This window comes from Thrips palmi, unplaced genomic scaffold (assembly GCF_012932325.1).
Source record: "Thrips palmi isolate BJ-2018 unplaced genomic scaffold, TpBJ-2018v1 HiC_scaffold_6, whole genome shotgun sequence".
Classification (NCBI taxonomy): Eukaryota; Metazoa; Arthropoda; class Insecta; order Thysanoptera; family Thripidae; genus Thrips; species Thrips palmi.
Window position 1 is genome coordinate 4,845,824 of NW_023144633.1, and position 27,762 is coordinate 4,873,585.

Sequence of the window (27,762 nt, forward strand, 5' to 3'; positions counted from 1 at the left end):
ACTGCGGCACCGACGAGCACCATGTTTGGATTCGCCAAGAACCTGCTCAACACGATGCTGGGCGAGGGCGAGCAGCCCGGAGGCCCCGGCGGGGGGCCCGGGGGGCCGCCGGGCCATCAGGGGGGCCCCATGGGCCACCATCCCCCTGGAGGGCCCGGCGGCCAGCTCGGCGGCCAGCACCCGCAGCCCATGCTGATGCGTGGCCAAATGGGAACGTTCCCCCGGGCGGGAGGACCCGGGCCGCCTAGGGGAGTGCCCCCCGGGCTCACCCCGCAAGGCGGCATGCGGGGCATGGGTCCCCCCATGGGTCCCCCCATGGGCATGGGCGGCCGCATGAACGGACCCAGGATGATGGGGCCACGTGGGCCTGGCGGGCCCATGGGGCCGATGGGGCAGATGGGGCCCATGGGTCAGATGGGTCCCGGCGGAGGCGGTCCTATGAGGATGGGAGGTCCAGGACCCCCTGGCGGTCCTGGCGGTCCTGGCGGCCCTGGTCCCCACGGAGGGCCGGGGCCCGGCATGATGGGCGGGCCGCACCACGGGCCGATGGGCCCCGGCGGCCCCGGCCAAGGCTTCCAACGACCTGGCATGCCTGGAGGCCTTGGAGGGCCTGGAGGACCCGGAGGACCTGGCAGTCTCGGCGGCCCCGGAGGATTAGGAGGCCCTGGAGGTCCCGGTGGACTTGGCCCTGGAGGACTTGGAGGTCCTGGAGGACTAGGAGGTCCTGGAGGACTAGGAGGTCCTGGAGGACTAGGAGGTCCTGGAGGACTAGGAGGTCCTGGCGGACTTGGAGGAGGACCCACCGGCTCCGGCATGTTAGGCGGGCCAGGAGGCTTCGGAGGACCGCCGTTCGGAGGGGCCGCCGCACACGCACCCCCACCACCTCCAGGTGAGTAACTCGTTGCGCGGGCCGCTACTGCCACACTGGTAGAACTCAAGCGCACTCTCGCGCCATGCTTCAAGCGTCCAGCGCTTGGTTTCAAGCGTAGCACTTTGACCCGCTCCTCTTCCGACTACCCAAATGCATCAGAGAACTTGTCTGCGCTCAAGCGTGTCTGCTTGAAGGAGGCGTACAATCACGCTTTTACCAGTGTGTCTGGCTTGGATACTGCTGGCTTCTCCGCGCTAGTGGAATAACCCCGGCATTCCAGTAGGGCCAGCCACCCTGCTTCCAGGGATTCCAGGCGCCGGAACAACATTCCAGGGTTCCGTACGCGAAACTCTTTCTGTCGGATTCATCTCACATTTCCCCTCCTCGGCATTCCGTGTGTTTTTAATCACGAAACCCCAGCAGAGCCGACAGCCCGTTGCCGTTGCTGACGCGCATTCGACAGTCCTGGCGGGGACAGCGAGGCAGCGAGGATGACAAAAATCAAGATGGTCGGCGGCTCCTTGAACAAAGGCCTTGCCGCCCCGACGCCCCCGCTCGGGGCGCCACCCCCTCCCCCCCTCTCCCCGCCGCCCTGGCCGCCCCGGCCGCCACCCACCGCGGCCACCATCTTAGCAGAGAAAGTGCTGACGTAAACGACCCCCCAACGTACCCGGTAGCGCGGGGACCCCCCTCCCCCCTCCCCCTACCCCCCGCAGCCAACCTCCAACACTATTCTTCCCCGGCGCTCGCTTCACAGTGTGCTCCAAGGAAGCAAAAATCGTCGCTCCTTTTAGATCAATAGGCTGCGCAAGGCGAGCGCTGTGACGCTGTGACCTCCGACCTGCTCGGCGTTCCACCGCGCCGCCCCCGGCCGCCCCCGGCCGCCCCCGGCCGCGCCGCAGCGCAAACATTTCCACCGTTTGGAAAACAACAAGCAGCGAAGCAGCGCGACGAGACTGCCGCCCCCGCGCCGCGCCACCCCCACCGCCCCCACACAGTGGGCCAGAGGACCAGTCGAGGCCGACAACATCCCGGGCGCGTTTTGAGCTCCAGAGTCGCTAAATGGGACTCGAACCGAACGTGTGATCCCGCCAATGGATCGCTCTCCGAACTAGGAATCCATTGGTGGGGTCACGCTCGGTTCGAGTCCCATTTAGCGACTCTAGAGCTCAAAACGCGTCTAGAGTTTTGGCCGCCTCCACCGGTCGTCTGGCCCACTGTGCATCCCGAGCGCCTGCGTTCCTGTGGATACCAGCCGCGCGCACGCGTGTTCGGCGGGCTGGCCTACCTGCAGGCGCGCGGCTGCCGCTACACTATTCAGACGAGGCCCTTGGCCAAAAGCATGGACATTTTTCGGATGCAACTTCATTCCGAAACCGTTATTGTCCATACGTGTTGGGTTCTATGACGCTACAGAAAAGCAGTGCGGTATTTCCCCCTCGGAAGCAGGGTCAATTTTTGGCGGCGGATGCCACGAGGCGCCTCGTGACTCGATGACCTAGATGGCGTGAAACTTGCATCACCATAATGACAAGGGTGACCTCCTGCAGCAGGTAGCAGCTGTGGGTGGAAGCAGCAATTAGGACCTCCTAATGACCTGTGTCGGCCCTGACTGCGGCCCTGCGCTGCCCTCTCTCTCTCTCTCTCTCTCTCTCTCTCTCTCTCTCTCTCTCTCTCTCTCTCTCCTCTCTCTCTCTCTCTCTCTCTCTCTCTCTCTCTCTCTCTCTCTCTCTCTCTCCAAATCACTCTAGGCCAGCATGGCTCCAGCCAGGAGCGAGGCCAGGGAGACTTCAGGTGTCTAATGAAGGAAATCTCCCAGTGTTCGTCGTCGTGGTCGTTCGGGGCAAGCAGAGCACTGTCGGGGAATTTCCTGCTGTCGAATTCCTACACTGCGTGGGAATTTGTTTTCGCACTGGCGCAAGAACGAGGTGCTTGACCGGTGTGCCAAATTGACCTCCGCAAAACTGGCCGGTGCCGATGCTTGCTGATGGGACACCACGAGTGGGGGGGGGAGGGCGTTTGACGGGTCTGTGGCACACCGGGCAGGCCTGGCACGCCACTGTCAGGCGGGATGGGGAGGGGAAGGGCTCTGCGGACAGACTGGCGCGGTCACCGAGACAAGGGAAATGCATTTACCGAGTACTCAGCAATTTCTCATGAGACAGGCTGGCCGCGCGGGGAATCTCATTGGCCCGTGGTGCCGCGGGGACGACGGACGGACGGACTGACGGACTCAATCGACCAGCGACACATCTCTCCTCTTCGACACCTTCCTAAATGGATCACGACACACCACTCTGGGCAAGCTGCAATAGCCCCCGGGCTGCCGGAGGCCCTCGTATCGTTATCTTTCATGCAGGAGGAAGGAGGATGCACACTGGTCAAAATAGAAAAGTTCAAACTTTCGAAAAAAAAGTAGCACGTTTAGCCCTGTAGTTGACTTGTAGTAAAAATAAGTTAAAATCCTTCGCACCCTGGGAAGAATTTCTTTGCATCCTGGATTTTCTTTGTATTACAAACAAATTTATTTTTATTACCAATCAGGATAAATTAGATTAATTTTCATGTCAAAGTGACATCATTTTTGACCACTCTGTCCTTTCTTCGGCAAGTGTCATTCTGATAATCTGATAACCAAAGTTTCGGCCGACTCACGCTTTTCTCTGGGCCGCCGTTCGCCAAAAGATCCTCAGCCAGTAAAATCACGGCTCTCGCCGGAATGCCGAATGCCATCCGTGACCCTCGGGTCGGCCGATGACTGTCCCAACAGCTGATTCCACCGAATTATTCACTGCTGGAACTTCGTGATAATTCGTGACAGGCGGTGTGACAGGCCGCGCCCCCCGTCGCGGCACACTGCGACACCGTGACAGTCACGGCCGACTCGTCACGCGACCCCGTGACGGCCGTGACGGCCGTGACGGCTTGGACCGCAGTAACGAAATGAACGCGCAGGGACCTGCTGGAATAAAGGAGGAGGGACCGAGGCCGAGGCCAGGCCAGGGGTAGGAATGACAGAGACTCCGGAAATTGGATTCTGCTGATCTCCTTGACGCTCGTTTAAGGGGTGGGGGCTGCCGGTGGCGGGGCAGGCAGGCGAGCGTGGTGAACACGGCGACGTGGACACGCTGTGGGCGTCCACACGGTCCACACATGCCGTGCCTTGCCTGCGACCCACCCGGCGCCACGAACCAGCCCCTCGCCCGCCACCGCCCACCACCGCCCACTCACCACCTCACGACCCTCCACCCCCGCCCCGCCCCGCCCCGCCCCGCCCTGCACGTCCCTCAAAGTCTGGCGAGAGCCCCTGCGGAATGGCGCGACGTGAGACAGCCAAAGGAAAACTGGGGCTACGTCAGTTGGAACGTAAGCCCGTCTTGTCACAGTCGCCCACCTTTCGTTTGAATTTTTAAGTCTCGTTTCTTTAAATTTCGTGGATCATATTCGTTTGGGTTTCGTGTTGCTGGGAGTGTCTGCTGGTGCCACAGAGGCAGAAACATCCCCGATTTAATTTTTCCCCTGTCAAAGGGAGTATCACCGCTGGAATTCCTTATTGAGACTTTGATGCCACCCCCTCCGCCCCTTCCTCGCCAGGGCCAGGCCTGGCCAGGCATGCCTGCAAGCCTGCAATAACATTCCTGATGTGTCCGGCGGCCGTGGGGGCTACACCTACCCAGCCTGGGGAGGAAGTTTACCCCTTTGTGTTCCTTCATTTTCACGCACTGTACGTGCGTCTACTCGTCTTCTTGCTTCCACTGTTCACCAGAAAACAAGACCAGAAGCCCTACTTTACATGGCAACACCAAAGCTCCCTGTCACGATGCGTGCACCGCAAACTCAACTGCATTCTTAGAAGACATTGTGCTTCAGCACAATGCTCGCATCGAAAAGGGTGAAACCATGATTCTCCATCCCATCCTTCCCAAGAGTCGTGCACTGACGTCAGAGGCGGCAGTTTCCCGCTCTAGCGTCGCGGCTTATTCACAGTCCGGTTGCATTCATTTCTTTCTCGTTTCGCGCGTCTGGGTCGCACCGCCTTGCTGTAACTCACGTGAACTCGCGGCGGCGGGGAGAGAGGGGCGCAGGGTGGCGCAGCACAGTGGGCCAGAAGACCGGTGGAGGCGACCAAAATTCTAGACGCGTTTTGAGCTCCAGAGTCGCTAAATGGGACTCGAACCGAACGTGTGACCCCACCAATTGCTCTCCGAACGAGGAATCCATTGGTGGGGTCACACGTTTGGTTCAAGTCCTGTTGAGCGACTCTGGAGCTCAAAACGCGTCTGGAGTTTTGGCCGCCTCCACCGGTCTTCTGGCCCACTGTGCGCAGGGCGGCGCAGGGAGGACCGCCCCCTCTCTGTTTACGCTCCATCTTCCAGTGCCTGAGTCCCCGTGTAAACATCTCGACAGCGCGGATTAGAATCCCAATCGGGTCGGCCGAAGGGCGCCGCTATCAATTCCCGTCGGGGTGAGTCGATCCGGAAAATTTAAGCCTCTTAGCCAGGGCTTTGGACGTAAAACGCGCGAATCAAGAATTTCGCATTGTAACACCACTTTTTGCTCTCTCATTAATTGCAGTAGGTCCACACATAAACATGAGTCCTCCAATCAAGGCCCGTGCGTGATATCAACCGGTCTTCGTCTTGTGGCTGAAACTCGCAGTGTCACCCGGTGTCACCGCGCATTTTATTTTCGCTCTCTTCGGATTTTTAGAAACTGGTTTCCACGAAACTTTCCGGATGGTAAAAAGCACCCCAGCGGGCCTGGAGGCGGTCTGGGGGCGGCGTGGGGGCGGCGTGGGGGCGGCGTGGGGGCGGCGTGGGGGCGGCGTGGGGGCGGCGTGGGGGCGGCGTGGGGGCGGCGTGGGGGCGGCGTGGGGGCGGCGTGGGGGCTGCGTGGGAGCTGCACGAGCGATAAAATCGCATTATGCCCCCTGATTGCCCGTGGAGCCGCCCCCTCCTCTGTCGCCGCCCGCGCCGCCTCAGACCGGGCCATTATACCGTGACAGGGTGGCCAGGAGACCCCGAGGACGCGGTCCGAATTCCGCGCGCCTCTCTAAATTGAGTGGAACAATAAATCGCGAGCGGACGGACGGGGAGGATGCTATCGTGGGCAGAGGGGTGGAGGTAATTGCAGCGTTTGTTCCGCGATGAGCGGGCGCACCTGTTATCCGACAGCAGCGGTCTGAGAGTCGTTTTCGTCGCGCCGTCTCTCTCGCGCCGATACGGGGCGGCCCTGAGTGCGAGAGAGACAACAGAGCGACACTCTCGGATGGAATCGGTCTGCAGCGCAGCCGAGTCAGCGCCTCTGCACTGCGCAAGCTGCGAACGCTGCGAACAACGCTGCGAACGCCGCGCCCTGCTCAACAGCAGAAAATTAAAGCGACTTACGGTGTCTCGCTTTCTCGCCGGACCGGACGGAGGCGCCGCGGAGGGCGGAACTTGGCACACTTTGCATATGTTGTGTCATTGATTTATTTTTGCAGTGTGGGAGGGTCCGCCGCGGTCTGCGGGAGTAGGAGGGCTCATCCCTTCGTGCGCTATCTCGCTCTCGATTGAAAGCCAGCCTGCAGCCGACTGGGGTCGCTCTGTCTCTCCCGCACTCCTGGGGGTGCGAGAGGTGCGAGAGAGACAGAGGGACGGGGCCGTGCCTCACCGCGTCTGCAGCGGGCGGGACGGTCAAGGCGGGGCTGGCGGGGTGGCGGGGGATGGGGAGGCCGTAGCGTAGCCTGGCGTAGCCTGGCGTAGCCCCAGCGAGGCGGGGTGGGGCCGCCCGTCGTACTACACGCACTACGCTGCCGGGGAGGGGAAGAGAGGGGGCGCTGCAGCGAGTCGCTGGTGTGTGTGTGTGTGTGTGAGAGAGAGAGAGAGAGAGAGAGAGAGAGAGAGAGAGAGAGTGGTGTGTGTGTCCCTCGCGCTGCCCCCGCGCCACTGCCCGACCCCGGGAATCGATTCACCGAGATGAGCGGGACAGGACAGGTTGGCGGACTCAGACGCCGCCACCCCCCCCCCCTTTTCCCCTGCCGTCCCGCCGTGTGACTCCCACACTGCCGTTCCAGCGCTCACCGGGCCACTCGCTTGGCGGGACAGAATCTGTAGCCGGAGATCGGTTTGTTGCTCTGCCTCTCTCGCACCCTTAACCCTGATGAGTGTGACAGCGACAGAGCGACGACTCTTTGGAACCGCTCGACTGGAAGCAGTGCCGCCCCGGCGGATCCGTGGCGCCAACATGTGGCCCTGCTTCGCTTGCTTTTCCGCGGCCGAGTGGCCAGCCAGGCCTCCGAAGTGCAAAGGCTGCCCGACGGACCAGCCGGCCACTGTGCCGACGACGGTAACGCTCGGGCAGCCGCCACAGGTCTCAACTCGGATTCCTCCCGAGATCCCGAAATCCTGACATGACGTCACGCCAGCCGCGACACCAGCAAACCCAGTCGCTTGAATGTATTGGAGAACAAGGAAAAAACGACGCGCGGCGTCTGCCGCCTCTGACTCACGGACTGTACAGTGTGGGGGTGCGAACCAACACAACGGGGCAATCAGGGAGACGGCGAAACGCGTGGGCAGGCGTTCCAGACTGGGAACGGCTGTCAGACGCCGACCCCGACGAGGCCGACGAGGCAGACAAACACTTGGGGGCTGTTTTCATCCGACGACTCCGTCCGACCTGGCTGCGAACCTCGCCGCGCGCGGTGGCTGGCGGTGGCTGGCGGTGGCTGGCGGTGGCTGGCGGCTGGCGCTTCGCAGAGTGTTATTCAGAGGGGGCGTGGGCGTGGAAGCAACGCCCGCCCACGCCCGGCACGGCCAGACTCCGGTCTGCTCCCAGCGTGCCTCCAGCGTGCCTCCAGCGTGCCTCCAGCCGACGTGGGCTCGGTATTTATCTGTTATCCCACGGGGCGGAGCTCCACCGCAACGACCAACCCCTCCTCTTTTCCCCTTTTCCACCCACTCCAGACTCACCTTCCTCAGCCAGCCTTTATCCACCGACCAGTCTGATAACTCCGGGAGGTACACTGTATGAACTGGCAGAGCAGCCCCCCTCCCCTCTACCCCCTGCCTGGCCCGACCCCAGTGCCCGGGGCTGCTCCCACTATCTCGTCTTCTTGTCGAGTCCACGGAGTTAGATGGCTTCGGTCCACCACTCACCTGGAGCCTGCCCTACCCTGCTTAGGAGTGTGTGACAGAGAGAGAGGAGGGGGGCAACCACCAGCAAACCATCAAACACAGAGTACGCACGGTTAGAGGGAGGTTCGATTTCGCGCATCATAATGTTCCCACGAGAGTAACTATGAATTATTTGAAACGATTTTAGCTTTAGTCTCTTTAGAAACCATTTTTTTGGGTGTGGGGCCACAAACAATTTTCTCTCCGATCTGGTTCCGATTGCATGGCGGATGTCCTGTCCGGCGAGTGGCCGTGATTGCGGCGATACTGGTTGCGCCACGTGCCGCCGTGTCCCGCCACCGCACAACAGACAAACCTCCCTCGTGACGCGGGGTGACGCCGTGTGACGTCACCGACCGCATCGTGTGGGGGCGCAGGCTGTGGCTGCAAGCCAGCTAAATGGAGTGGAAGTAGCTGATTGCGCTGCTCCCCCCCTCCCTCCTTGTTCCCGCTATGCCTCTCCATGCCGTCATCCCTTCAACCCTTCAACCCCCCCCCCCTTTTTCCAAGCCGCTCCATTGTCTCTTTGTGCGGACTGAGGGGGCTCCAGTCAGCCCCAGCCTGGCAGCCCCAGCCTGGCAGCCCCAGCCTGGCAGCCCCAGCCTGGCAGCCCCAGCCTGGCAGCCCCAGCCTGGCAGCCCCAGCCTGGCAGCCCCAGCCTGGCAGCCCCAGCCTGGCAGCCCCAGCCTGGCAGCCCCAGCCTGGCAGCCCCAGCCTGGCAGCCCCAGCCTGGCAGCCCCAGCCTGGCAGCCCCAGCCTGGCAGCCCCAGCCTGGCAGCCCAGCCTGGCAGCCCCAGCCTGGCAGCCCCAGCCTGGCAGCCCCGCCTCAGCCCACCTGGTAGCCCCAGCCTGCAGCCCAGCCGGCATCCCCAGCCTGGCAGCCCCGCCTGGCCCCCAGCCCAGCCCAGCCTGGCAGAGCTGGCAGCCCCAGCGGCAGCTCCAGTCAGCCCCAGCCTGGCAGCCCCAGCCTGGCAGCCCCAGCCTGCAGCCCCAGCCTGGCAGCCCCAGCCTGGCAGCCCCAGCCAGGCACCCAGCCTGGCAGCCCCAGCCTGGCAGCCCAGCCTGGCAGCCCCAGCCTGGCAGCCCCAGCCTGGCAGCCCCAGCCTGGCAGCCCAGCTGGCAGCCCCAGCCTGGCAGCCCAGCTGGCAGCCCACCGGAGAGCCTGGCAGCCAGTCAGCCCAGCCTGGCAGCCCCAGCCTGGCAGCCCCAGCCTGGCAGCCCCAGCCTGGCAGCCCCAGCCTGGCAGCCCGGCCGCCATGCCACTGTTACGCCCACAAAGTCACGGCGCCACGACCCACCGGCCGCGGGGATCACACAAAGAAGAATAAAGAAAAATGGACCACGTGCTGCGGGATTACCCCCACCCCTTCCTCCCCGTGCTTCACCGTGCTTGTTAGCTCGGCCTTTATAAGCAGGATGGCCAACCCATCCTTCACCAACCAAGTCGGCGCGTGCCACCCCGTCCCGCTACACTCTCACGGCACCAGTGTTGGCATCCTGATTTCCTTTTTGTTCCTTACTTCTCTGTGTAACCCGGTCGTTTTGTTCTGTGCGCAGGTGGAGTTCCAGACGTGGATCTGAGTCATCTTAGCGAAGAAGAACGGGCGATGATTCAGAATGTGATGGCGAAAGCGCAACAACTAGACAAAGGAGAAACAGGGCCAACAATAAATAGTAGAAAGTAAGTGTACGCCGACAAAGCTTGCTTCGTCCCGAAAACTCGAATTCGCATCACCCTTTTGGCTGGCAGGAATCTCCCCATATGCATTTGCCCCCTCGGCGGTCTCCTCGTTTTGAGGCTTCGTGATCTCTCCCTGTCCACGAAACAAAAAAGCCACTTTAAAAACCCTCGCTGTAGAAAAAAGCAACACGGGAAAGAGATTAAAAGGCCTTGACCTCAATCCTACTTTTTCACCACAGAAACCGACACGCGAGCAGTGAGGGTGGGATAGGGGATCATTTTTCGTCATCCCATTATTTTTATTTTTTTCGGCGGCGGCTTGTTGTCGATAGCCCGTCCCACCACGCAGACAGACAGACAGACAGACAGACAGACAGACAGACAGACAGACACAGTGGGTAGTAACCTTGACCCCGCCGGGCCGCGCCGGGCTGCGCCGGGCCACGCTGGGCAGTGGGGTGCATGGCGCATCCTTCATTATTCATACGATGGCCGTGCATCCTCACGCACGCGGCAAACACGGTTCCCGTCATTTTATCATATTTTTTGGAATTCCCAGGAAATCACTCGCGTCCTGCGTAAAGGCTACCCGGGATTTTTTTTTGCCGTGCACTTGCTGATCCTAGCCGTCCTGCGTACAGGCGGAGCAATAAGACGATTTGCGCGGAACCCTTTCGTTTGTTTTGGCCGGTAAGAGTGTTGAAAATGACGGGCCGAGTAAAAGCAGAACGGATTTCGTTTCAGCGAGTCTGAGGCGCCTCGAAACTTTTGCGAGCGCAACTCTGAGGGCACTTGCCATGCAGTAGACTTGGCTCAACTTTTCTCGAGCCGACGAGACGGTCGAGACGCGGATGCAATGCGGACTTCTGAGACCGGCACACTCTTCGTGTCATCCTTCCGTTCCTTCCTTCCTTTCCGCCACGACTTGAGAGATAATCAATAAAAACAATGTCACTGTTTTTTTGTTTTCGGCGCGTTGGCTGACGCGGTTAAAGTGAGTCCATCCGACATGTGGCGTTTTCCACGCGTGGTTCTAAACGTCGAAAATTCATAGGCGACGAAGCGACGAGAAAATTCTTCTCCGAGACACATAATTGAGTGGCGCTTGAAACCGGATCCTCCTCTTTCGAGACCCCCTCCCCTCCGCTCTTGCGTACAGTGTACGCACGCGGGGGGTTGACGTCGGCAAGTGCCACCCCCTTCCCCCGATGCCAGGCGTGTCAAGGCCTATCCTCACGCCGTGCACTCGCCACTCTAACTGCTGCAGTGCCGGTCCCAGCCTCAGCGTGGCGCGGCGCATTTCGCGATAAAAACATGGCGGTGGCAAGGCCGCAGCGGGTCGCGCTGATTTGTCTCGAGGCTGGTTCTGCCCTATTTATTCTTCTTTTGGCTGGAATCCAGGCCGTTTGCATAACGCGCCACCCCGCCCTCGAATCGATTCCAGTGCAACACCCCTCTCTCCCCACCCCCTTCTCTCTCTCTCTCTCTCTCTCTCTCTCTCTCTCTCTCTCTCTCTCTCTCTCTCTCTCTCTCTCTCTCTCTCTCTCTCTCCACGTCCTCTGCCAACCAGGCTAAAGATAGGCAGGGGACACCATTCTTCCCATTTTTAATCACCTGGCTAACGGAAACTGTTTGTTGCTTCCTTGCAGAGAGCTTGACGCACGGGGAGCACTGCACCCACCAGACAATAGAGCTAACCAATTCGGGTTCAAATCGTGTTCCATATGCCACATGCGGGAGGTAGGTGTCTATTCGCGAACAGGGAGGTGCTCGGCGGTGTACTCAAATTCTAATCATTCCCGTTTGTTTTAGGTGGGCAACGGCGTGGGGCAGGAGTGTGTTGAATGTAGAAGCCTCACCTGCCACATGTGTGGCGCTCTAGTTCCAAGCCACGACTCTAACAAGGTACGTCCTCGTCATCCCTTCCTGCTATTAAGTGACATGCCGAGAATCGCGTTCATCTGTGGTTTTGTTTACAGAATACGGAATGGATGTGTAAAATGTGTATGAAAAGAACGAATGTCCAGCCTGTGCCTTGGCAACCGCCTGGACGAAATCCTCAGACTGGCCAACAGCAACAGGTACAGTTCCACTCGAAACCTTTTGCCCGAGAAGATTCGGAAGTGGTGGTACTGACTCGCACCTTGTTTCAGCCGTGGGACTCGCAACTGCGAAGGACGGGCAGCCTGGAGCGCGAGCGTGAGTACCACGAAGGCGAGCTGGCCGAGCGGTCAAGCTCGGCCACGTTTAGAGAGACCTCCCCGTCACCGCCCCCCGCCTCGGCCGCCACGGGCCGCACCCCTGCGGCGCCCCTACCCGCCCTGCCCTTCACCCCGGTGTCCACCTCGTCGCCGGGCTCCCCGATGAGCGCCCAGGTCCAGGCCATCCTGGCCGAGGACCGGGAGCAGCGGGAGCGCGAGGCGCGGGACAGGGAGCTGGAGAGGGCGCGGGAGGTGGAGGCGAGGGCCAGGGAGCTGAGCGCGCAGAGGGAGAAGGAAGGGAGGGACTTGCTAATACTGAGGGACATCTCACCGCCGAGCTCCACCGGCTCGGAGGTGGAGGAGGAAGAGGACCTGTCACCGGAGGTGTCTGACGACGAGAGAGTCCTGTCCCCGGGTGTATCGGTAACGACCAACGCCGTGCCGGCGGTCGGGCCTTCGACCATAGCTTCCTCCCAGCCACCGTCCATCCCGGCACCCGCCCTCCCAGAGTTTTACCAGACGGCAATTGGTCCGATCCCGGAGGAGGACGAGGAGATCAGCTCGCCGACGGCCCCGGACGGCGTCTCCAGCCTCCGGCGGCGTCACAAAACACCTCCCATTTCGGTCTCGACGTCGTCCTCGACGTCACAGTCTTTGACGTCGTCGGCGACGTCGGCCACTCTCATCGCCACGACCTCCTTGGCTTCCTCGTTCTCTCCGTTGGCCACGACGACAGCCACCATCTCTGCGGGAGGTACGTCCCTCCTCAGTCGTCACAGCACCGTTAGAAAGGCAGACCAGCCAACTCGAGGATTGCCAAGATCGCGTGTCGTTGGCTTGGTGCTTTCAGTCCTAGGACAACTTGGTAGACTTGGGCTATACGCCCGTAGCGTCCCCAGTAAACGGGGCTGTACTTTGCCCTTTCCTTTCCCTCGGCCGTATAAAAGCTTAACGTTTTCGTCATTTACATTTGATTTAAAGTAGATACTTGATAGGGACATTTTATTCATTAGTCAAATTAGACGACCTAATTGCCTTAATGCATCTTCGAATTGGCTGGTCTGGCTACATGTAGGTAGAGTCGTACATATAGGGCAGTGCCTTCAGGCCTGCCCTCTTCTCTAGCCAGAGTTTTTCCACCTTAGCATGATCAGTACTCGACTTTACAACGTCATTGAATTAATGCAAAGTACTCTGTACAATTCATGTCAAAATCGATTCAAAGTCGCGCACGGCAGCTGGGGAAGTGGAAGATGCTGGACAGTAATGTGAATTAATTTGTTTTCCTTTTGATTTACCTTTTATTTGTTTAATTGTGTGTTTTTTTTTATCTTTTTCGTTGTCTTTTTCCGTCAGTCCAAATCATTCGCTACGTATTCCCAGCCCTGGCCACGACGTACTATTACAAACTGTACCAACACTTAATTCTGTATTGGAGCTTTTCTTTTCCCAGTACTTTCCCCAGGCTTTCGATATTCCTGACATATGCAGGTAGTGGTGACAATTATAAAAGTCTGCCTTAGCTTTGAGACGTAGAATTTAAATTGAAAATTAAGCGCATTACACTTGTATTACATCAAAGTTGAAAAATACGTAAAATAACGTTGGACCATGTCATGAGGTGCTGGCAGGAGGGCAACAAAACCTTCATCTTATCACGCCGCATCACAAACATACTTTTTGTCCCTGTAGCTTTGATTTGTTGTATCTTTGCTGCACCATTGATCATTTAATTGTCCGTTAACTGCATCACTTGGTCTCGGCTTTACTGTCGTTTCATTTCCACTGTTTCTCCTTGGGGGTCTGAACACGCTAATGTACTGGCAATAGAGCGCTCAGTGCACCGTGACACGTCATGAAAAGGCACAAACGAACACCACTGAAAACAAAGTGAAACTTGACGCAGACATGAGTTTCTTACGGTCACGTCGCACCTAAGAAATTCTTAGGTATATATCATGCCAGTTTTGTCCCCGAAGGGAAAGAAATATATTTTGGATCGGAAATAAACGTTCCTTTGAGTTCTATTGAGTCATGTTCATGGATTCGACGTCTGTGGTGAAGCGTTCTGTAAGTAAAAAGAGTGTACTTAGGTAGCATTTATGTTCTGCAAGTGATTCCTCGAAACCAAATAGTTTGTGGGAGACTCGTACGGGTTATCTGTGAGGATAAGAACCTTCCTTGTTTCCGGATTAGAACGTTTTACTTCAATCTATTTGCCTCTCTTGGCACGTCTTTTAAGTTAAAATCTGCTCCCCGGAAACCGTTTTGAACCATTCGCGGTTTGCCAATTAAATATTCCCCACATTTTTACTATCAAAATATTGAGTTAATCCAGTCATAAAGAGTGAATTTCTGGAGAGCCCCTTAGCTCAACAGGGTGGAATCCGTAAATTTTACGTGCAAGTTGGTGTGTGTGTGTGTGTGTGTGTTTGCTGCTTCACTTCTTGAGATTGGTAATGATGCGTTAATTCAAATTATTCCTTTATTTTTGGTAGAAGGACTTTACTTCCGTAGACGCCCTCCTTACCTTCACATTACTATCTCGCAGTGTGCGCGAAACAGCTCTCTCCTCTTTGCTGCAACCTCCCAATTAGATCGTTTGTCTTTCCCATTTTCTTACATGTGTGTAGCTTTCTTTTCTAGACAATTTGCGGGAACGTGTATTGCAGAGATTAATTTTCTTTAGTAGACACAACAACTTCTTGCCCTTTATTTTTTGGTATGATCAATTTATTGTTGTATTAATTGGACATTCCTCTAGGAATCTTCTGCTCAGTGAACATCCTTTTAATCCCCAGAAAACTGTTCGAATCTTCTTATTTTATGGACCTCTCAACCAAACCGGTGCTACTTACTAGCACATAGTAGCACTACTTCTTGCACTTTTATAGATATAATGTTTGTGCCACACTTTAACAGCCTTATTCCTGGTTCTTGGCTGGCTAAACGTATTTGAATGTTATCCATGGCGCGAATAGTGTTCGAGAAGATGCGTTGCACAAGAGCACGACAATTGAAGACAGACTTTTCTTTTGTTTCTTTGTTTTACCTTAAGAGTGGAGTTGTACTGCGTTAGTTAATATAGTGACGTTTGTTGTTTTCGGTTTTTTTTACACAGAAAGTCAAAAGTTGGGGTTGAGCATTTTCCCGGTTTTCTTGTTTTGTGCGGTTTTTTGAAGCAAGATGAGCGAGCTTTCGTCGCTTTGTGAGTTTTGTTGCGACCCGCAGTGCCTTTCTTGTTCCCAAAATGCAACTGTACGCTGCAGCAAAAAATCTTTATGAATACGGTTAGGGACACAGGTTATGCATCTGTACTTTGTCACTTTTTCTTTACATTTGATACGCACCAGGAAGCCGTCGACTTAAATGTGCTTGACTGCTCACATAATTGATTACAGAGCTTTCAAACGCTGGTATAAGTTTGAGTGTATGCATGCAGTCGCACCCGTACTCTTCTTCTCTGAAGTGCATGTTGAGCAGTTCCCCTCTGTCGCACTACTCCATATTCCTATACCTGCATGCCGCATTCTTTCAACATTACATGGTGGAAAAACTCTGGAATTTTCCTTTGATACAGTTCATGCTCGATCCAATGCTTTTTTGTCATTATTTTTATGGCATGTTTTTGTGCGTGTTTAAGATATGGCGCGAGTCCAGAGTTTCTATTGGTATGACTTTGTAGATTGTGAAAATGATTCCACCTTAGCTGTCAGGTGTTTTTGTAATATAGCCGAGAACAGAATCTTCTGGACTGACATTATGTCAATGTCATTTGTTCGATTCGATTTGTAATTACTCTACTATATCAAAATAGAATAATAGAAAAAAAACTGAAAGTTAATCTTTACAATGCACTCGAAAATTTAGACCCAAGAGGACGTGTGGGAAACAGGTTTCGAACGGAAAGGTCAAAAATTGATATGAGTAGCTATCAGACGCTGAAATATTTTAAAAGAAGCTGTCCATTCTTACAACATTTGCCAAACTGCTTTTTGGATGTAATTATTCCAACTAAAGAACCTCATTGTATGTAAATAATTGTACCCTTCCCGTTGCCATATCTTAAAGGCGCTTCAAACATGCCCGCCTGTAGCGGTGTCAGTGAAATAACAAACCGTTTCGTTGCATGTCAGAACCTCGGTCAACTCAGATATGGCTTCATGAAGGTAAGACAACTAAGCATTTAAGAACTCAACCCCTAAGTGAAAGCTTGGGATGTGTAACTTAGTACAGTTCAAAAAATGACGCTGACAAGAAGGTAAGGTACTCTTTATACAACATTTTCAAAACCAAAGACACATATATTTATGGGCAAAGAACAAAATCAACGAACAGTATCAGCTGCCTTTGCAGGTCAAACTTTTCCTTGTGTGACTTGCAATACACAAGACCGATTGACGACAAACGGACACGGACCCATCAACAAATTTTTCGATACAGCCAGTAGACTAGGAAACTGTTTACAATAAGAGGGTGGGTTTCCATGATAACAAGCTGAACGGCGATTGAAATATTTCTACCATTCTTTTCCTAACTTATGTTAAATTTATTTACTTTTGTTGTCGCATTTTAATCCTTCTTTTTATTTTTTTCTCGTAAGAAAAAACCTTGTGACTTACCGGTTTATTATTTTTTATTCTTGTGCTTGAAGTGTCATAAAAAAGGGTATTACGACACCGAACTCACCCTGTTCCACATTGCAAGGAAACTTCAATTTCCCCTCTGCCTCTGTGCGCTGTTTAGAAACACATCTTATATATGTTCTGTAAAAGTTAATTAAGTCAATATTTGTCTTTGAAATATAAATGACCGAGTATCAAGGTGATTCTTTACTATGCTCAGAAATAAAATTTCTTTTAAAATTGATTGAACTGTAATTTTTTTTTCAATTTGTTCTTTTATAAAACAATACAATTACGTTAAAGTACGCGATTTACAGTGTATGTTATTAGTCAAATTTTCATTGAATTTTCAAGCTCTGTGTTCAGTTAACGTGGGTGTCCTGAAATCAAAGGTGTAATTAGCTGAAATATGAATTATTCAACTGTAACAACTTTCACGAGCAACCGATACATGTGCACGGGTACGGGTGAACCCAGGAAGCTGTTCGGGGAATTATCAAACGTTGCCTACTGGCAGAGTGCGACTTTTTGCAGCTTCACTGCGTTCTTGAAATGGGAATAGAAAAGTTTTCCTATATTTGCGATTGTATCCAGCGTTGTTGATTCCCAACTGTCACGAGCTTGTCATATTAAATTGATACAGTGGTCGTTAATATATTCAAAGACAATAAATAGTGTTGGAAAGCTCATTACTTGTGAATTATTAATAACAACTTTTTTCTTCAAACAATAGACTGTTTTTCTGACTGCTTCGTGGTTGATGCGTTATCTCCAGGTGGAGCATACAGTTCAACAATGGACGAAGCGACTGGGCGGGGGCCCATGAGTTCCAGCGGCATGCCATTGACTGGGTCGCAGTCCCTCCCGCAGTCTCCAAGAGGGCAGTTGCGGTCGCAGAGATCTCTCGACGGAGCTCTGGGGGGGTCCCTCGGAAGAGGTAAGGTGGTCTCGATAAAACCACTAAAAATGTTGTGCTTCCCATGGTTTCAATTTTTCGCTTTCTTTTCCAGGGACGGAATTAGGACGCGGTAGGGGTATGTCAGCGCGGCCAGGCTCAAGAGAGAGTATGTTTGAGGCTCAGCATAGGTACAGAAATATTGAAAAAGCAATCTAAGACGTATTTTAAGTAGCAGTTTTACATATACTCAACATGCGTACTTTTTGATTCCACAGGGACCTCATGGGCAATGATTACCCTCCCAGAAATGGCATGGACATAGATAGGCAACTAGGACAAGTAAGAGCAAGTTCTTTAAAATACTTACATTTTTTTGTGTCTGTAATTTACTGACGTGACATTTTTGCTTTGTTTTAGTATGGGGAAATGTCCGAGTTAAACTTTTTGGCAAAGCAGCAGCAGCAGCAACAACAACAGCAGCAGCAACTTCTACAACAAAATCAAAGTTTACAAACTCAACAATCCCAAGCTCAAAGTCAACAAACTCAACAGCAACAGCTTCAGAACCAGCAGCAGCAACTACAAATTCAACAGCAGCAGCAACAACTACACCAACAGCAACAGCGCCAGCGGGAAGTTCACCAGCAGCAGCAGTTGCAACAAGAGCAACAGCACATGCAGCAACAGCAACAGCTTCAGCAGGAACAGCAAATTCGTAATACTCCGCACACTCAGCAAATTCAACAGCAACAAGCTCTGCAACAGCAGCAGGTTCTGCAAGCGCAGCAGCTTCAACAACAACAGCAAGAGCAGCTCAACAAACTTCAACAGCAGATGCTGCAGTTGCAACAACAGCAACAAGAGGTCAAGTTACAGGCACAAGCTCTTCAGCAACAGCAAATGCAGAACAAAACCGGAAGAATGATCGATTTACAGGTAAAATTATGTCAATATCTTATAGATCTCTTCTGCTATAAATGTGTGCATAGCATTCGTAACAAACCCTACAGAACTTAAGATATTTCCATCGTTTCTGCCACTTACTCGTAGAGCAAATCACTTTTTCAACTTTCACCGAGTAAGAGAGCAGAGCGAGTGGATTTCTTTATCCTTATAAATAAAAATCCTTGCTACTTACCTCAACCTAAAATTACAATTCGGTATTGTACATATCTCGCTAGAGGATCAGTAGACTCATCCTAAGTAAAGAATAGATATTTCCTTTAACTTAATAGTCGGATATCTGCTTTGTTGCTATTCCTTTAGTGCATAGCTCTGTGTTTACCACAACCTCCCACCTCTGTTTTACCTGTGCGGTGCATTAGTTCATTTTATAAAATTACTGTTCCCCTCTTGTCTATGCATTTCTTAAAAAGATAAAATTACACGATATCAGCAACAAACTTTCAATTTCGTCGACCTGAACAGGTTTTGACTTAATCTGACAGAGAAATAACACCACACTAAGTATAATTCACATAACCTGCTGATTAAAACCAACAGTTCCCGTAAATTTGTCCAATAAGCATTTGTAGATTGACACAGTTTTGAGCACCGTCCTTGAGAAACAGAAGTGTTTTGTTGCACTCTTTGTGTGTGGTGTAGTAGTTGTAGCCTTCGGCAGGGTGCCATTTCGGCCCCAGCCGCGGTCCCCCAGGGCTCTCCTCCCCTTACGAGGGCCGACAAGGCACTGCTACCGCGACGGTCCAGCAGGTCACCCAAGTTGTCACCTATCCTGGACATGTCTCCTTCGGTCGAAACGGCCAGTCAGCTGGAACACGGCCAGGTAAAGGAATCAACCCGTTCCCCTTTCGACACGTCAGTTCAGCGTGGCGATTTCTCGAAAGCACCACACAGACCAGTCCAGTGAAACATGCATTGTAACCGCCACGCAGAGCCCAGTCACAAAACATGATTGTAAAGAACATTTATTGTTTAGTGCCACCAGAATTTCTATGGTACAAAAGAGGCTAAATTTATTGAGTGGTGTGAGTTAACAAAGCATCCTTCTGCATCGGAACGTTCCGCTTGTATTTTTGTAAGACGCGCAATTTGCTGTCGCATCTTAACACGCTTTGCTTATTTTGTTTCCATTCTGCATCCGCTTATTTAGTACTTAAACCTTAACCTCATCACACAGGCACATGCGAGCAAATATTTACGATCACACAAAAAAATTTTATTGAAAAAATAAAAATAAGCTTAATTTGATAGAATGTGAATGAAAATTAAGGCATCGTATTTGATTTTACATATAAAAGCATTCAAAGTTACTGACTTGTTTTCGTGGTTGGTATTAATACTCTACAAACTCAAGATTGTACTAAATATGCTCCAGGTATGTGCTTACTGGCAGGCATCAGACAAGCAGGCGCCACCTGGAGAATGTATTTAGTACACTCTTGAGTTTGTATTGAAGCCCAAAAGTTGGTAGAAATGCTGTGACTCGGCGGATGTGACTGACCTGGAATGTTGTTGTTTGTCCGCAGGGAGGCTCCGGGCTGGACCCGGCGCAGGCACAAGGCCTGTACGGTGCTCAAACTAGCTTGGCAGGCGCTATGGGGGGCCTGGGGGCGCACACCTCTGTGGCCCCGGGCATGACCACCCTCTCTGGAATGACTGGACTCAACAACATGGGCTCGGGGCTTGGCATGGGCGGTCTGCAGGGGATGCAGGGCCAGATGGGAGCCATGGGCAAGATGGTGACGGGCGCGCCCACGGTCACCACGTCCAGCACCAGCATCAGCGGCATGCTGGCGGACTTCAGCCGCGCACTGGGTAAGGCTGCAAGGCGTTGGAGTTGGCCGGCCTCGCGCGGAACGCTGCTTTCTCAGCAAGGCAGTGCAACCTGTAAAATGCACGAATTCGTGTGCGATGAGGTCCTGACGGGGTTTGTTTGCAGGGCTGGGCAGCACGTCACCAAGGCCGTCGCCGTCCGAGGAGCGGCCGGCATACGACCCCCACGACCCACTGGCGGCGCTCCACCCGCCGCCACTATACGGCAGCGCGGGCTCCACCAACACCTCCACGAGCTCCAGCGTGGCCGGCACCATGCACGGCCTCGCCGGCAACACCAGTAAGTCTGCAAGCTTTAGTTTTACTAGTGGTGGCCTTCTGGGTGGCTGACGAGAGTCTCTGTTCCAGATCTCACATCGACGGCCGGCATGGTGGGGTCCATGGCGGCGCAGGGCATGGCGGCGCAGGGCATGGCTGCCGGCGTAGCGGCGCAGCAGAACAATCTCCTCACGCAGCAAACCGTCGCCCACCAGCAACAGCTCCAGCACCAGGTGCAGCAGCTGGCCAAGCAGAACGCGCTGCAGCAGCAACACCAACAGCAGCTGCAGCACCAGTTGCAGCAACAGCTGCAGATGCAGCAGGAGGAGCAGATGCAGCAGCAGTACCTGCTTCAAGAACAGGCCCACCAGACCCAGGTAAACTTGTGCGAAGAAACTACAAAAGTGCCATGTTTCGAGCCATGTTTGAGTGTATGTTGACCCTCTCTTTGACGTGGCCTTCGCAGATGCTGCACCAGCAGCTGCAGCAGCAGGCAGCGCAGGCGGCGCAGCAGCAGCACGTGGTGCAGCAAGTGGCGCAGACCGCAGTGCAGCTGCAGCAGCAGCAGGCCGCCGTGCAGCTCTTCCCGCAGCACATGACGCCCCAGCAGCAGCAGATGTACCAGCAGCAGATGCAGCAGCAGCACCAAGCGCAGCACCTCAAGAAGACGCGCCGGTCGCTGCCGCACCAGCACCAGGGCGGCATGATGAACCAGCAGGACCTGGGCATGCGCCAGACGGTGAGTTGGGTATTCAATTTGCAGAGCAGTGTAAGCGCATTTGAAAACCCACGAAAGGTGTTCGGATTCGAAATCGATCAGAATGGAACGATTCGATTTTGGACTGGAGGCAGTCGCACACACTTGGTGGCGGAGGCTTGACGGATTGTCTGTTCCAGGGCCGCACGCACCTGGGCACCAGCCAGCCCGTGACGAGCGGGTCGCTGTCGCCGTACGCCACGCCTCAAGGCACGCCGGTGGGCACGCCGCGGGGGCCGCGCGACCAGGGCGGTGACTCGTCCGACACGCTGTCCGAGACGGACTCGCAGAAGAGTCTGCGCATGCGGCGCAAGCTGCCAGCCATCCCACCCGAAGAGCCCGCGCCGCTGCCCTGCAACAAGAAGCGGGACCGGAAGAGCCACTCGGCGGACCGCTTCCGGTAAGTCACCATCGCCGCTATGATGTTGACCCCCACGACGTTGACCCCCGCGATGTTCACGATGGTACTGACGTTGCCGCCCGCTGCCGCCAGGTCCTTCTCCCCGCTGCGCCAGGCGTCGCTGGACGGGTCGTCGGCGAGGTCCTCTTCGCTGATGCTGACGCGGCCCTCGGCGTCCGAGACCAACCTGCGCAAGATCGCGCACGGCGTGGACCAGGTGCCGCGGCCCGGGTCGGCGCTCGGCCTGCTGCAGGGCTCCAGCGTGGTCAGCTCCACGGGGCTGCCCGTGTCCACGTCCTCGCTGTACGCCAGCACGCAGATGAGCGACATCGCGTCCGTGCTGCCGCCCGACCTCAGGCACCTCTTGGGGCCCGGGGCGGCGGGCGCGGCGGCCACGGCGGCGGCCCACCTGGGCCACAGCGACCCCTACGGCAAGACGGTAAATGCACGCTCAGAACCTTGGGCACCGCACTGCCCAAAAATTAATTAAAAATACCAAATTTCTTTCTGCCATAAATGTACGCAGTCTCACAGGATTTTGCGCATGCGTTTGTAGCGTAGTACTTATTTTTGCGAGAAATTTCACATGCGCAAAATTGTGTGAGGCCTCGTGGAAACTTTTCCAAGAGAACACCTGGGACTTGACATAATTTGTTTCAACTTTCAGATGCCAAGCTACATGCAAACGCTCAAAGAGCAGCTCAAGGAAGAGATGCGCGCGGACAGGAGACGGCTGCTGTCACTGGACAAGGAGAGAGAGCTCCGGTTTCGGCGGGAACGGGAAAAACTGGAAGCGTTGAGGGATCCTCTCAAACGGTGCGTATTTTGGGCTCGATACAATCTTTGCCCCAGGGGTCGTTTAGCGCCTGGGTCTAGCCCTTAATGGTAATGGTGGGTAGGCAGCCCAGCAGTCATGAATGCACGCGCGCCTTGCTGATTGCCTACCCCACAGGCGCTCCAGGGCTACCTAGACCGGGCAATGCCACTTTACTTCAGTGGCGGATCTAGGGGCCGTGGCTATCCAGGAGTCAACGGGGATGCAGTTAATCCACCGCCCCTGGATCCGTACTCAGTACTTATCAGCACCTTGAACTTATTTGTACTTTTGTGTCTTTTCTCAGGCTGGAGATGCAGAGGAAGATGGCCTCGCCGGTGCTGTCCCGCTCGAGGAAGCTGCGAGTACACCGACGGCAGCTATCGGACCCCAAAATCCACCCTCCCTTTTCGCCCATCACCGAGGACAGAGATCTGGAGAACGAGTACGACCGGGTGAGCGTCACGTCTGAACTTTAACGCTGTATCAAGAAGACAACATCTTGCTGAAAGTGCATATGGCGTTGCAGGGATACTTGGGCTTCCTCCACAAACCGCCGTACAAGAGTTACGAGTACGAGTCGATAGACGACGGCCACCGGTCCGAATGGGACCCAAGCCACTCCTACCTCAGCACCTCGTACGCCGCGGCGGGCGGCGCGCTCCGGGAGACGGCCATCAACTCCGTCCTCGACGATGACCGATATTTCTCATCGTCGAGGTGAGTCTTCAAGCCGCGCGCCGAGCAGCGCCGGTGTCTCTCTGCCACACCCCCTCTCGCCCCATTCTAAGCGAGATGTTTCTAGATAGAAAGCCAGCCCACCTCAAATTAGCGTTTTGATTTTTTGTGTCAGCTCTGACACAAGACTCTGTGGCAAAAAAAAAGCCATCATTTCGTAAACTGTGCCACCCCCTCTGATTAAGCTCTGCCAGAAAGAAAATACTCAACACGATAAATTCATAGTAACTGTTGAAAATTGCAGACACCTTCAACACCGTCACGACATTATTTCAGTTGCTGACATTGTTGTGTTATTTTTCTTGATTTTTTTTCCTTTTAATTTTTGGTTCTTTTTGTTTGACACTGCGTTGCTTCGTGTCCGCGCAGTATTTGGTGAGGGGCGTGCTCCCGGTCGTCCTTCTCTACCCCTTCTTCTCTCTCTCCTCTGGCCGGTATGTTGAGACCGCACTCTGTCTCTTTCTACTTTTGTTTTCTTCCTGACGCCATTTGTATGCATCCTCCTTCCTTTGCCTTCGCCTAAATTGAGACACGTAATTCGGTCATCTTTTTTAATTCAGTTCTCTTCTACGTTGTTCATGCTGCTGTAGGATGAGTATACTCTAAAGTTGAGCACTCAGATACGCATAGCGCCTTGCGTCCCGCCAGGGATGGAAGAGAACATCAAAATTAGTTTTGCCTTGGATTCCTCACTCCTGCTCCAAGGAGAGCATGATGAAGAAATGAACTAATCAAGGTGTATCGTCCAATATTGTTTTGCTTCTTACCCTCCTATTTTAACCCCTATTTTACGTCCTGTGATTTTATTTTTTCCCACCACCTTTTTTATTTTGTCATCAGTGCTGTCCAACGTACCCGGTACTAAGATTCCCAATTTTAAGTTCCAGAAAACATAGAAATTTACATCAACTTCTACGTCTGTTAGTTAAAATGTTATACATACACAAAACCGCTCCGCATAGTGGAACCAAAAAATATTTCTGACATAATTACTAAAAGAGGAAGGTTTTCAATGCGCTAAACTCCAGGAGTGAACGACAGGAAAACGAATATTCGTTGAAGTAGAATGCTAAGTTTTCGTTCACCACCGCGTTCGCTTTGCTGTGCAATCAAATGAGAGTAACTTGAGTCCTGTCCAACACCCGACACATACAAAATTACCACTAACATGCCATAAAAATAAGCACCGCCTCTGCTGAGGGGCAGACGCAGTTTAGAATTAACGATTCCGTGGACACAAGTGACTTCTTTTGATTGCGTCTAGTATTGGTAACGAGGCAGGGCCGCATGCCGCGCATGGAGGACAAACAGCATGCCGTTGGGTGTAGTGCGGTAACGCTTGTAAATAGTTGTCTGAGCTTGTAGGTAGAGAAAGAGCTGTCAGTAAATTTGGGGGAACGAGACCATTTTGTAAATAATGTACAGCTCATGTCGGTTTGGAAGAAACTTAAATCAAGCGGAAATTTTTTGGGGCAGATTCTTTTGAGATACGAAGTGGCCCTTGTTTTGATGGGCCAGAATTCACCGGAAACGGTCGAGTTTCACGCCTTAATTTTTCAAGCAGTTGTAGCAACCGCAGTCAGGATCTTTGTGAGATACGGGTGCAGGGACCCCTGCTTGTATCTTGTAGACCTCGTTTTCTTTTTGTAATGCCTCGTTTTGCGTTTCACTCCGCGGCTCTTGTGGACCCCTCTGTCTTGCAGCCACGGGGCGCTGTCTGGTTGGCCGCAGCTGACAGGCCCGTTCGCTTTGCTTGTCGCAGGTCGGGGCTGCGGCGCTCCTCCGACGTGCTGGCCGGCCGCTCCTTGACGCGCAAGCCGCGCAAGCCTCGCTCCTGGCACCCCTCTCCCTACGGCAGCGACGAGGACGACGACGCCGTGTTCCGCGAGGAGAAGAAGGCCAAGATCAAGGCGGAGATCGCGCGCCGCCGCCGGGAGATCGAAGTGAACGACCGCCTGCACGAGGAGCTGGTCCGCCTGGCCAAAATCCGAGAGAGCGCCGAGCTGGGCTACGACACGCCCCAGACGGCGGCGTCCTCGGCGTCCTTCGCTGCCAACGACCTGGGCGTAGGGGTCCTGGGGCGGCACGCCCCCGTGGGCTCGAGGCACGGCGTGGCCGGCGGCGTCGGTCCGTCCGACTACGCCAGCTCCAGCGTGCTCAAGTCCATCGACGAGCTGCTCCTCACGGACCCCATGGACTACACCCACCACCGGTCCCGGTCGCCGCGGCGCCACCACCCTGTCCACGGCCACCCCTTGGGCCACCCCGTCCCCACCGAGGAGGCGGACAGGTCCATGGACCGGATCGCCTCCACCTTCCGCACCGACGACTACACGTCCGGCCTGTACGAGCGGCTGTCCGACTTCTCGCCGCTGACGGACTTCACGCCGCACGCCATGCCCCTCCTCCCGGACATGCCGACCAGGTCCAGGAAGCTCCTCGAGGACCTGGGCAGCTCGCCCATCACCGAATCGGTCTTGGCCCTGCCACAGAAAGGCAAGTACGGTTCCAGACTGTACGCCAAATGAAATTCGTTGTTATTTTCGACCCGAAATGCGAACGTGTACCCGTCTGCATTCGCTGAGAGGAGGATTTGTTAAGTTTTAACCCTTGAAAAAAATTGTTATACTTCACCAATGAAAATCATTAAATTGTTGTTTATTATTATAACGCGCGTGATGCTTCATCCGCAGAAAAACTTTTCTATGAGTCTATCACTAAAAGAAATCTTTCTCTTCATCTCTATTTTTTCTCTATCTCGAATCTCCACATATTACGGGAAAAGGGCTTTCTCTAAATTTTCAATCTCGATCTAAGTGATTTGGCAGGAGTCTTCATGCATGCGTCGCATTGGCAGTGTCCTGCTTTCAACCTGCATCACCACCCGTCACCGCGCTCCTGGTCGAGAGCCAAGAGTGTCTATCCCAAGCCCTATCCTTATTTTTATTCAGAGACGATTGCCATCACAGGATACGGTCTATAGTTTCCATTCCATTCGAAATTCCTCCTTGCACTGATTATACATAAGTACATTGCATCTCTCAAATTGTAGAAATCCACATTAAAATTACAATACCAGTTTCTCAAAATTGAAAACGTAAGTAGACAATTTGTCAAACCAGCACAATGAATGGCGAGAATGGCCTGTCGACTGTGATAGCAACCCTCTCTACCCTTCGCCACCATATCTTTCTTTCTCAGTGTTGTATATTTACTATCGCTTTCTGAATATTGTCACGTTATTGGCTGCTGTGTGTTTAAATGTGTGTTTTGTACGTGGGATTCAGCTGATATTCAAAACATTAGAAAAATAACATAGATAAGGTTGCTGTGATTTACTAAATGCCTAGTGTTTCATTTTATAGATTGGTATTTTTCTTTGTTTGGTGGGAGGGGTTTGGGGGGGTCTGATATACCTTGTTTATTTTTTAATTTAAAGTGGAAGTGAAAACAATAATTTGGACTGTACAAGTGTGGAAGTACCATTCCAAGATCGCAATAAGGGACAGCTTTTTTGTAGGTCATGTTAAGTGTAACTGCCATCACTTGCCACGTAACCGTCACCGTCATCATGTTCGCCATCATCAAACCATCACAGCTGTCTCTACTCCCCGACAGATCGATTTTAGTTCACGTGCTTGCCAAGATGCCAACCTCAGGGGTAGAAGCACAATATTTCGTGGAGAGAAAGAGAGAGAAATTGCACTACTTGATTCATATCAGCTTAAGAGACAAATAATAAAAAGCTTAGCGCTGGCCGGGGTTGCGGCATCGAAACCAGGCCAGGCTTTGTACATTGCCTTAATTCTTATCATTCGGTAATAAATTAAACGCTATGGTACTTAATAATTTTATTATTGACGAGAGCAAGTTTAGGTTTTGGGAGGTATTTCACGCCTCTCGCTGCTGTTGAGCCTGTGAGGCTGTTGTGATAGCATCACCCTGATGTTTCTTTTGTTTGCCTCAAAAGCAGTGTTTAACTCTCATGTAGCACTTTCCGAGTCAAATTTGTATCGGAGAATATTTCCCGGTATGTGTGAGCTCCTGTTTTGCCCGTAAATCCCATAAACTTAAGTTTTGCTGGTGTTGGAATTATTTTGTAAAAGTGTTCTGGCCATTAGGGGCACTAGGGGCACAACGCAAGTTTATTGCTATTGCATATTTTCATGTGATAGCATGCGGACTCTGGGTGTCCCGTTTACGGCTTTCCGATTACCGCCGATACGTTACCTGACTGTTATGGCTTCCGTTTTAATGCCACGGACTTCGGCTTTAATGTATTATGTACAAATGCATATACAATACACGTTTTGTAATTAAAAGTTTTTAAGGAAATCAAAGGATTTTTAAAGGACAAATACCAAATTTCGTTAATAAGCTGGCAAAGCTCTGCAAATTCGCCTGATAGGCAGTGAATTTCCGCTGTTGTCTTTATTGGACCACACTCTATTGTAACTGTTACGAAACTTTGTCACAATAAAAGGGTTTATTGTAGAACAAGGTTATACTCTTTCAAGGGCCAGTTTTACAATGGATCAATCCAAAACACAGTTTTTTAAATGGTAA

The 27,762-nt window shown here is 53.4% G+C and overlaps 1 protein-coding gene across 1 annotated transcript; it reads left to right on the forward strand.

Annotated features, from left to right (window-relative positions):
• The first annotated feature begins 21 nt into the window (after positions 1-21).
• LOC117651994 lies at positions 22-27,693 on the forward strand. The gene is made up of 21 exons (XM_034396619.1): positions 22-889; positions 9,586-9,709; positions 11,359-11,449; positions 11,522-11,614; positions 11,689-11,790; positions 11,863-11,908; positions 17,311-17,472; positions 17,546-17,621; positions 17,709-17,772; positions 17,851-18,369; positions 19,058-19,219; positions 19,923-20,211; positions 20,336-20,509; positions 20,578-20,864; positions 20,954-21,226; positions 21,385-21,644; positions 21,738-22,083; positions 22,312-22,460; positions 22,766-22,913; positions 22,988-23,178; positions 24,959-27,693. Exons 1-21 carry the CDS (start codon positions 22-24, stop codon positions 25,722-25,724), a joined length of 5,190 nt encoding a protein of 1,729 aa, XP_034252510.1. The 3' UTR covers positions 25,725-27,693.
• Positions 27,694-27,762: the final 69 nt, after the last annotated feature.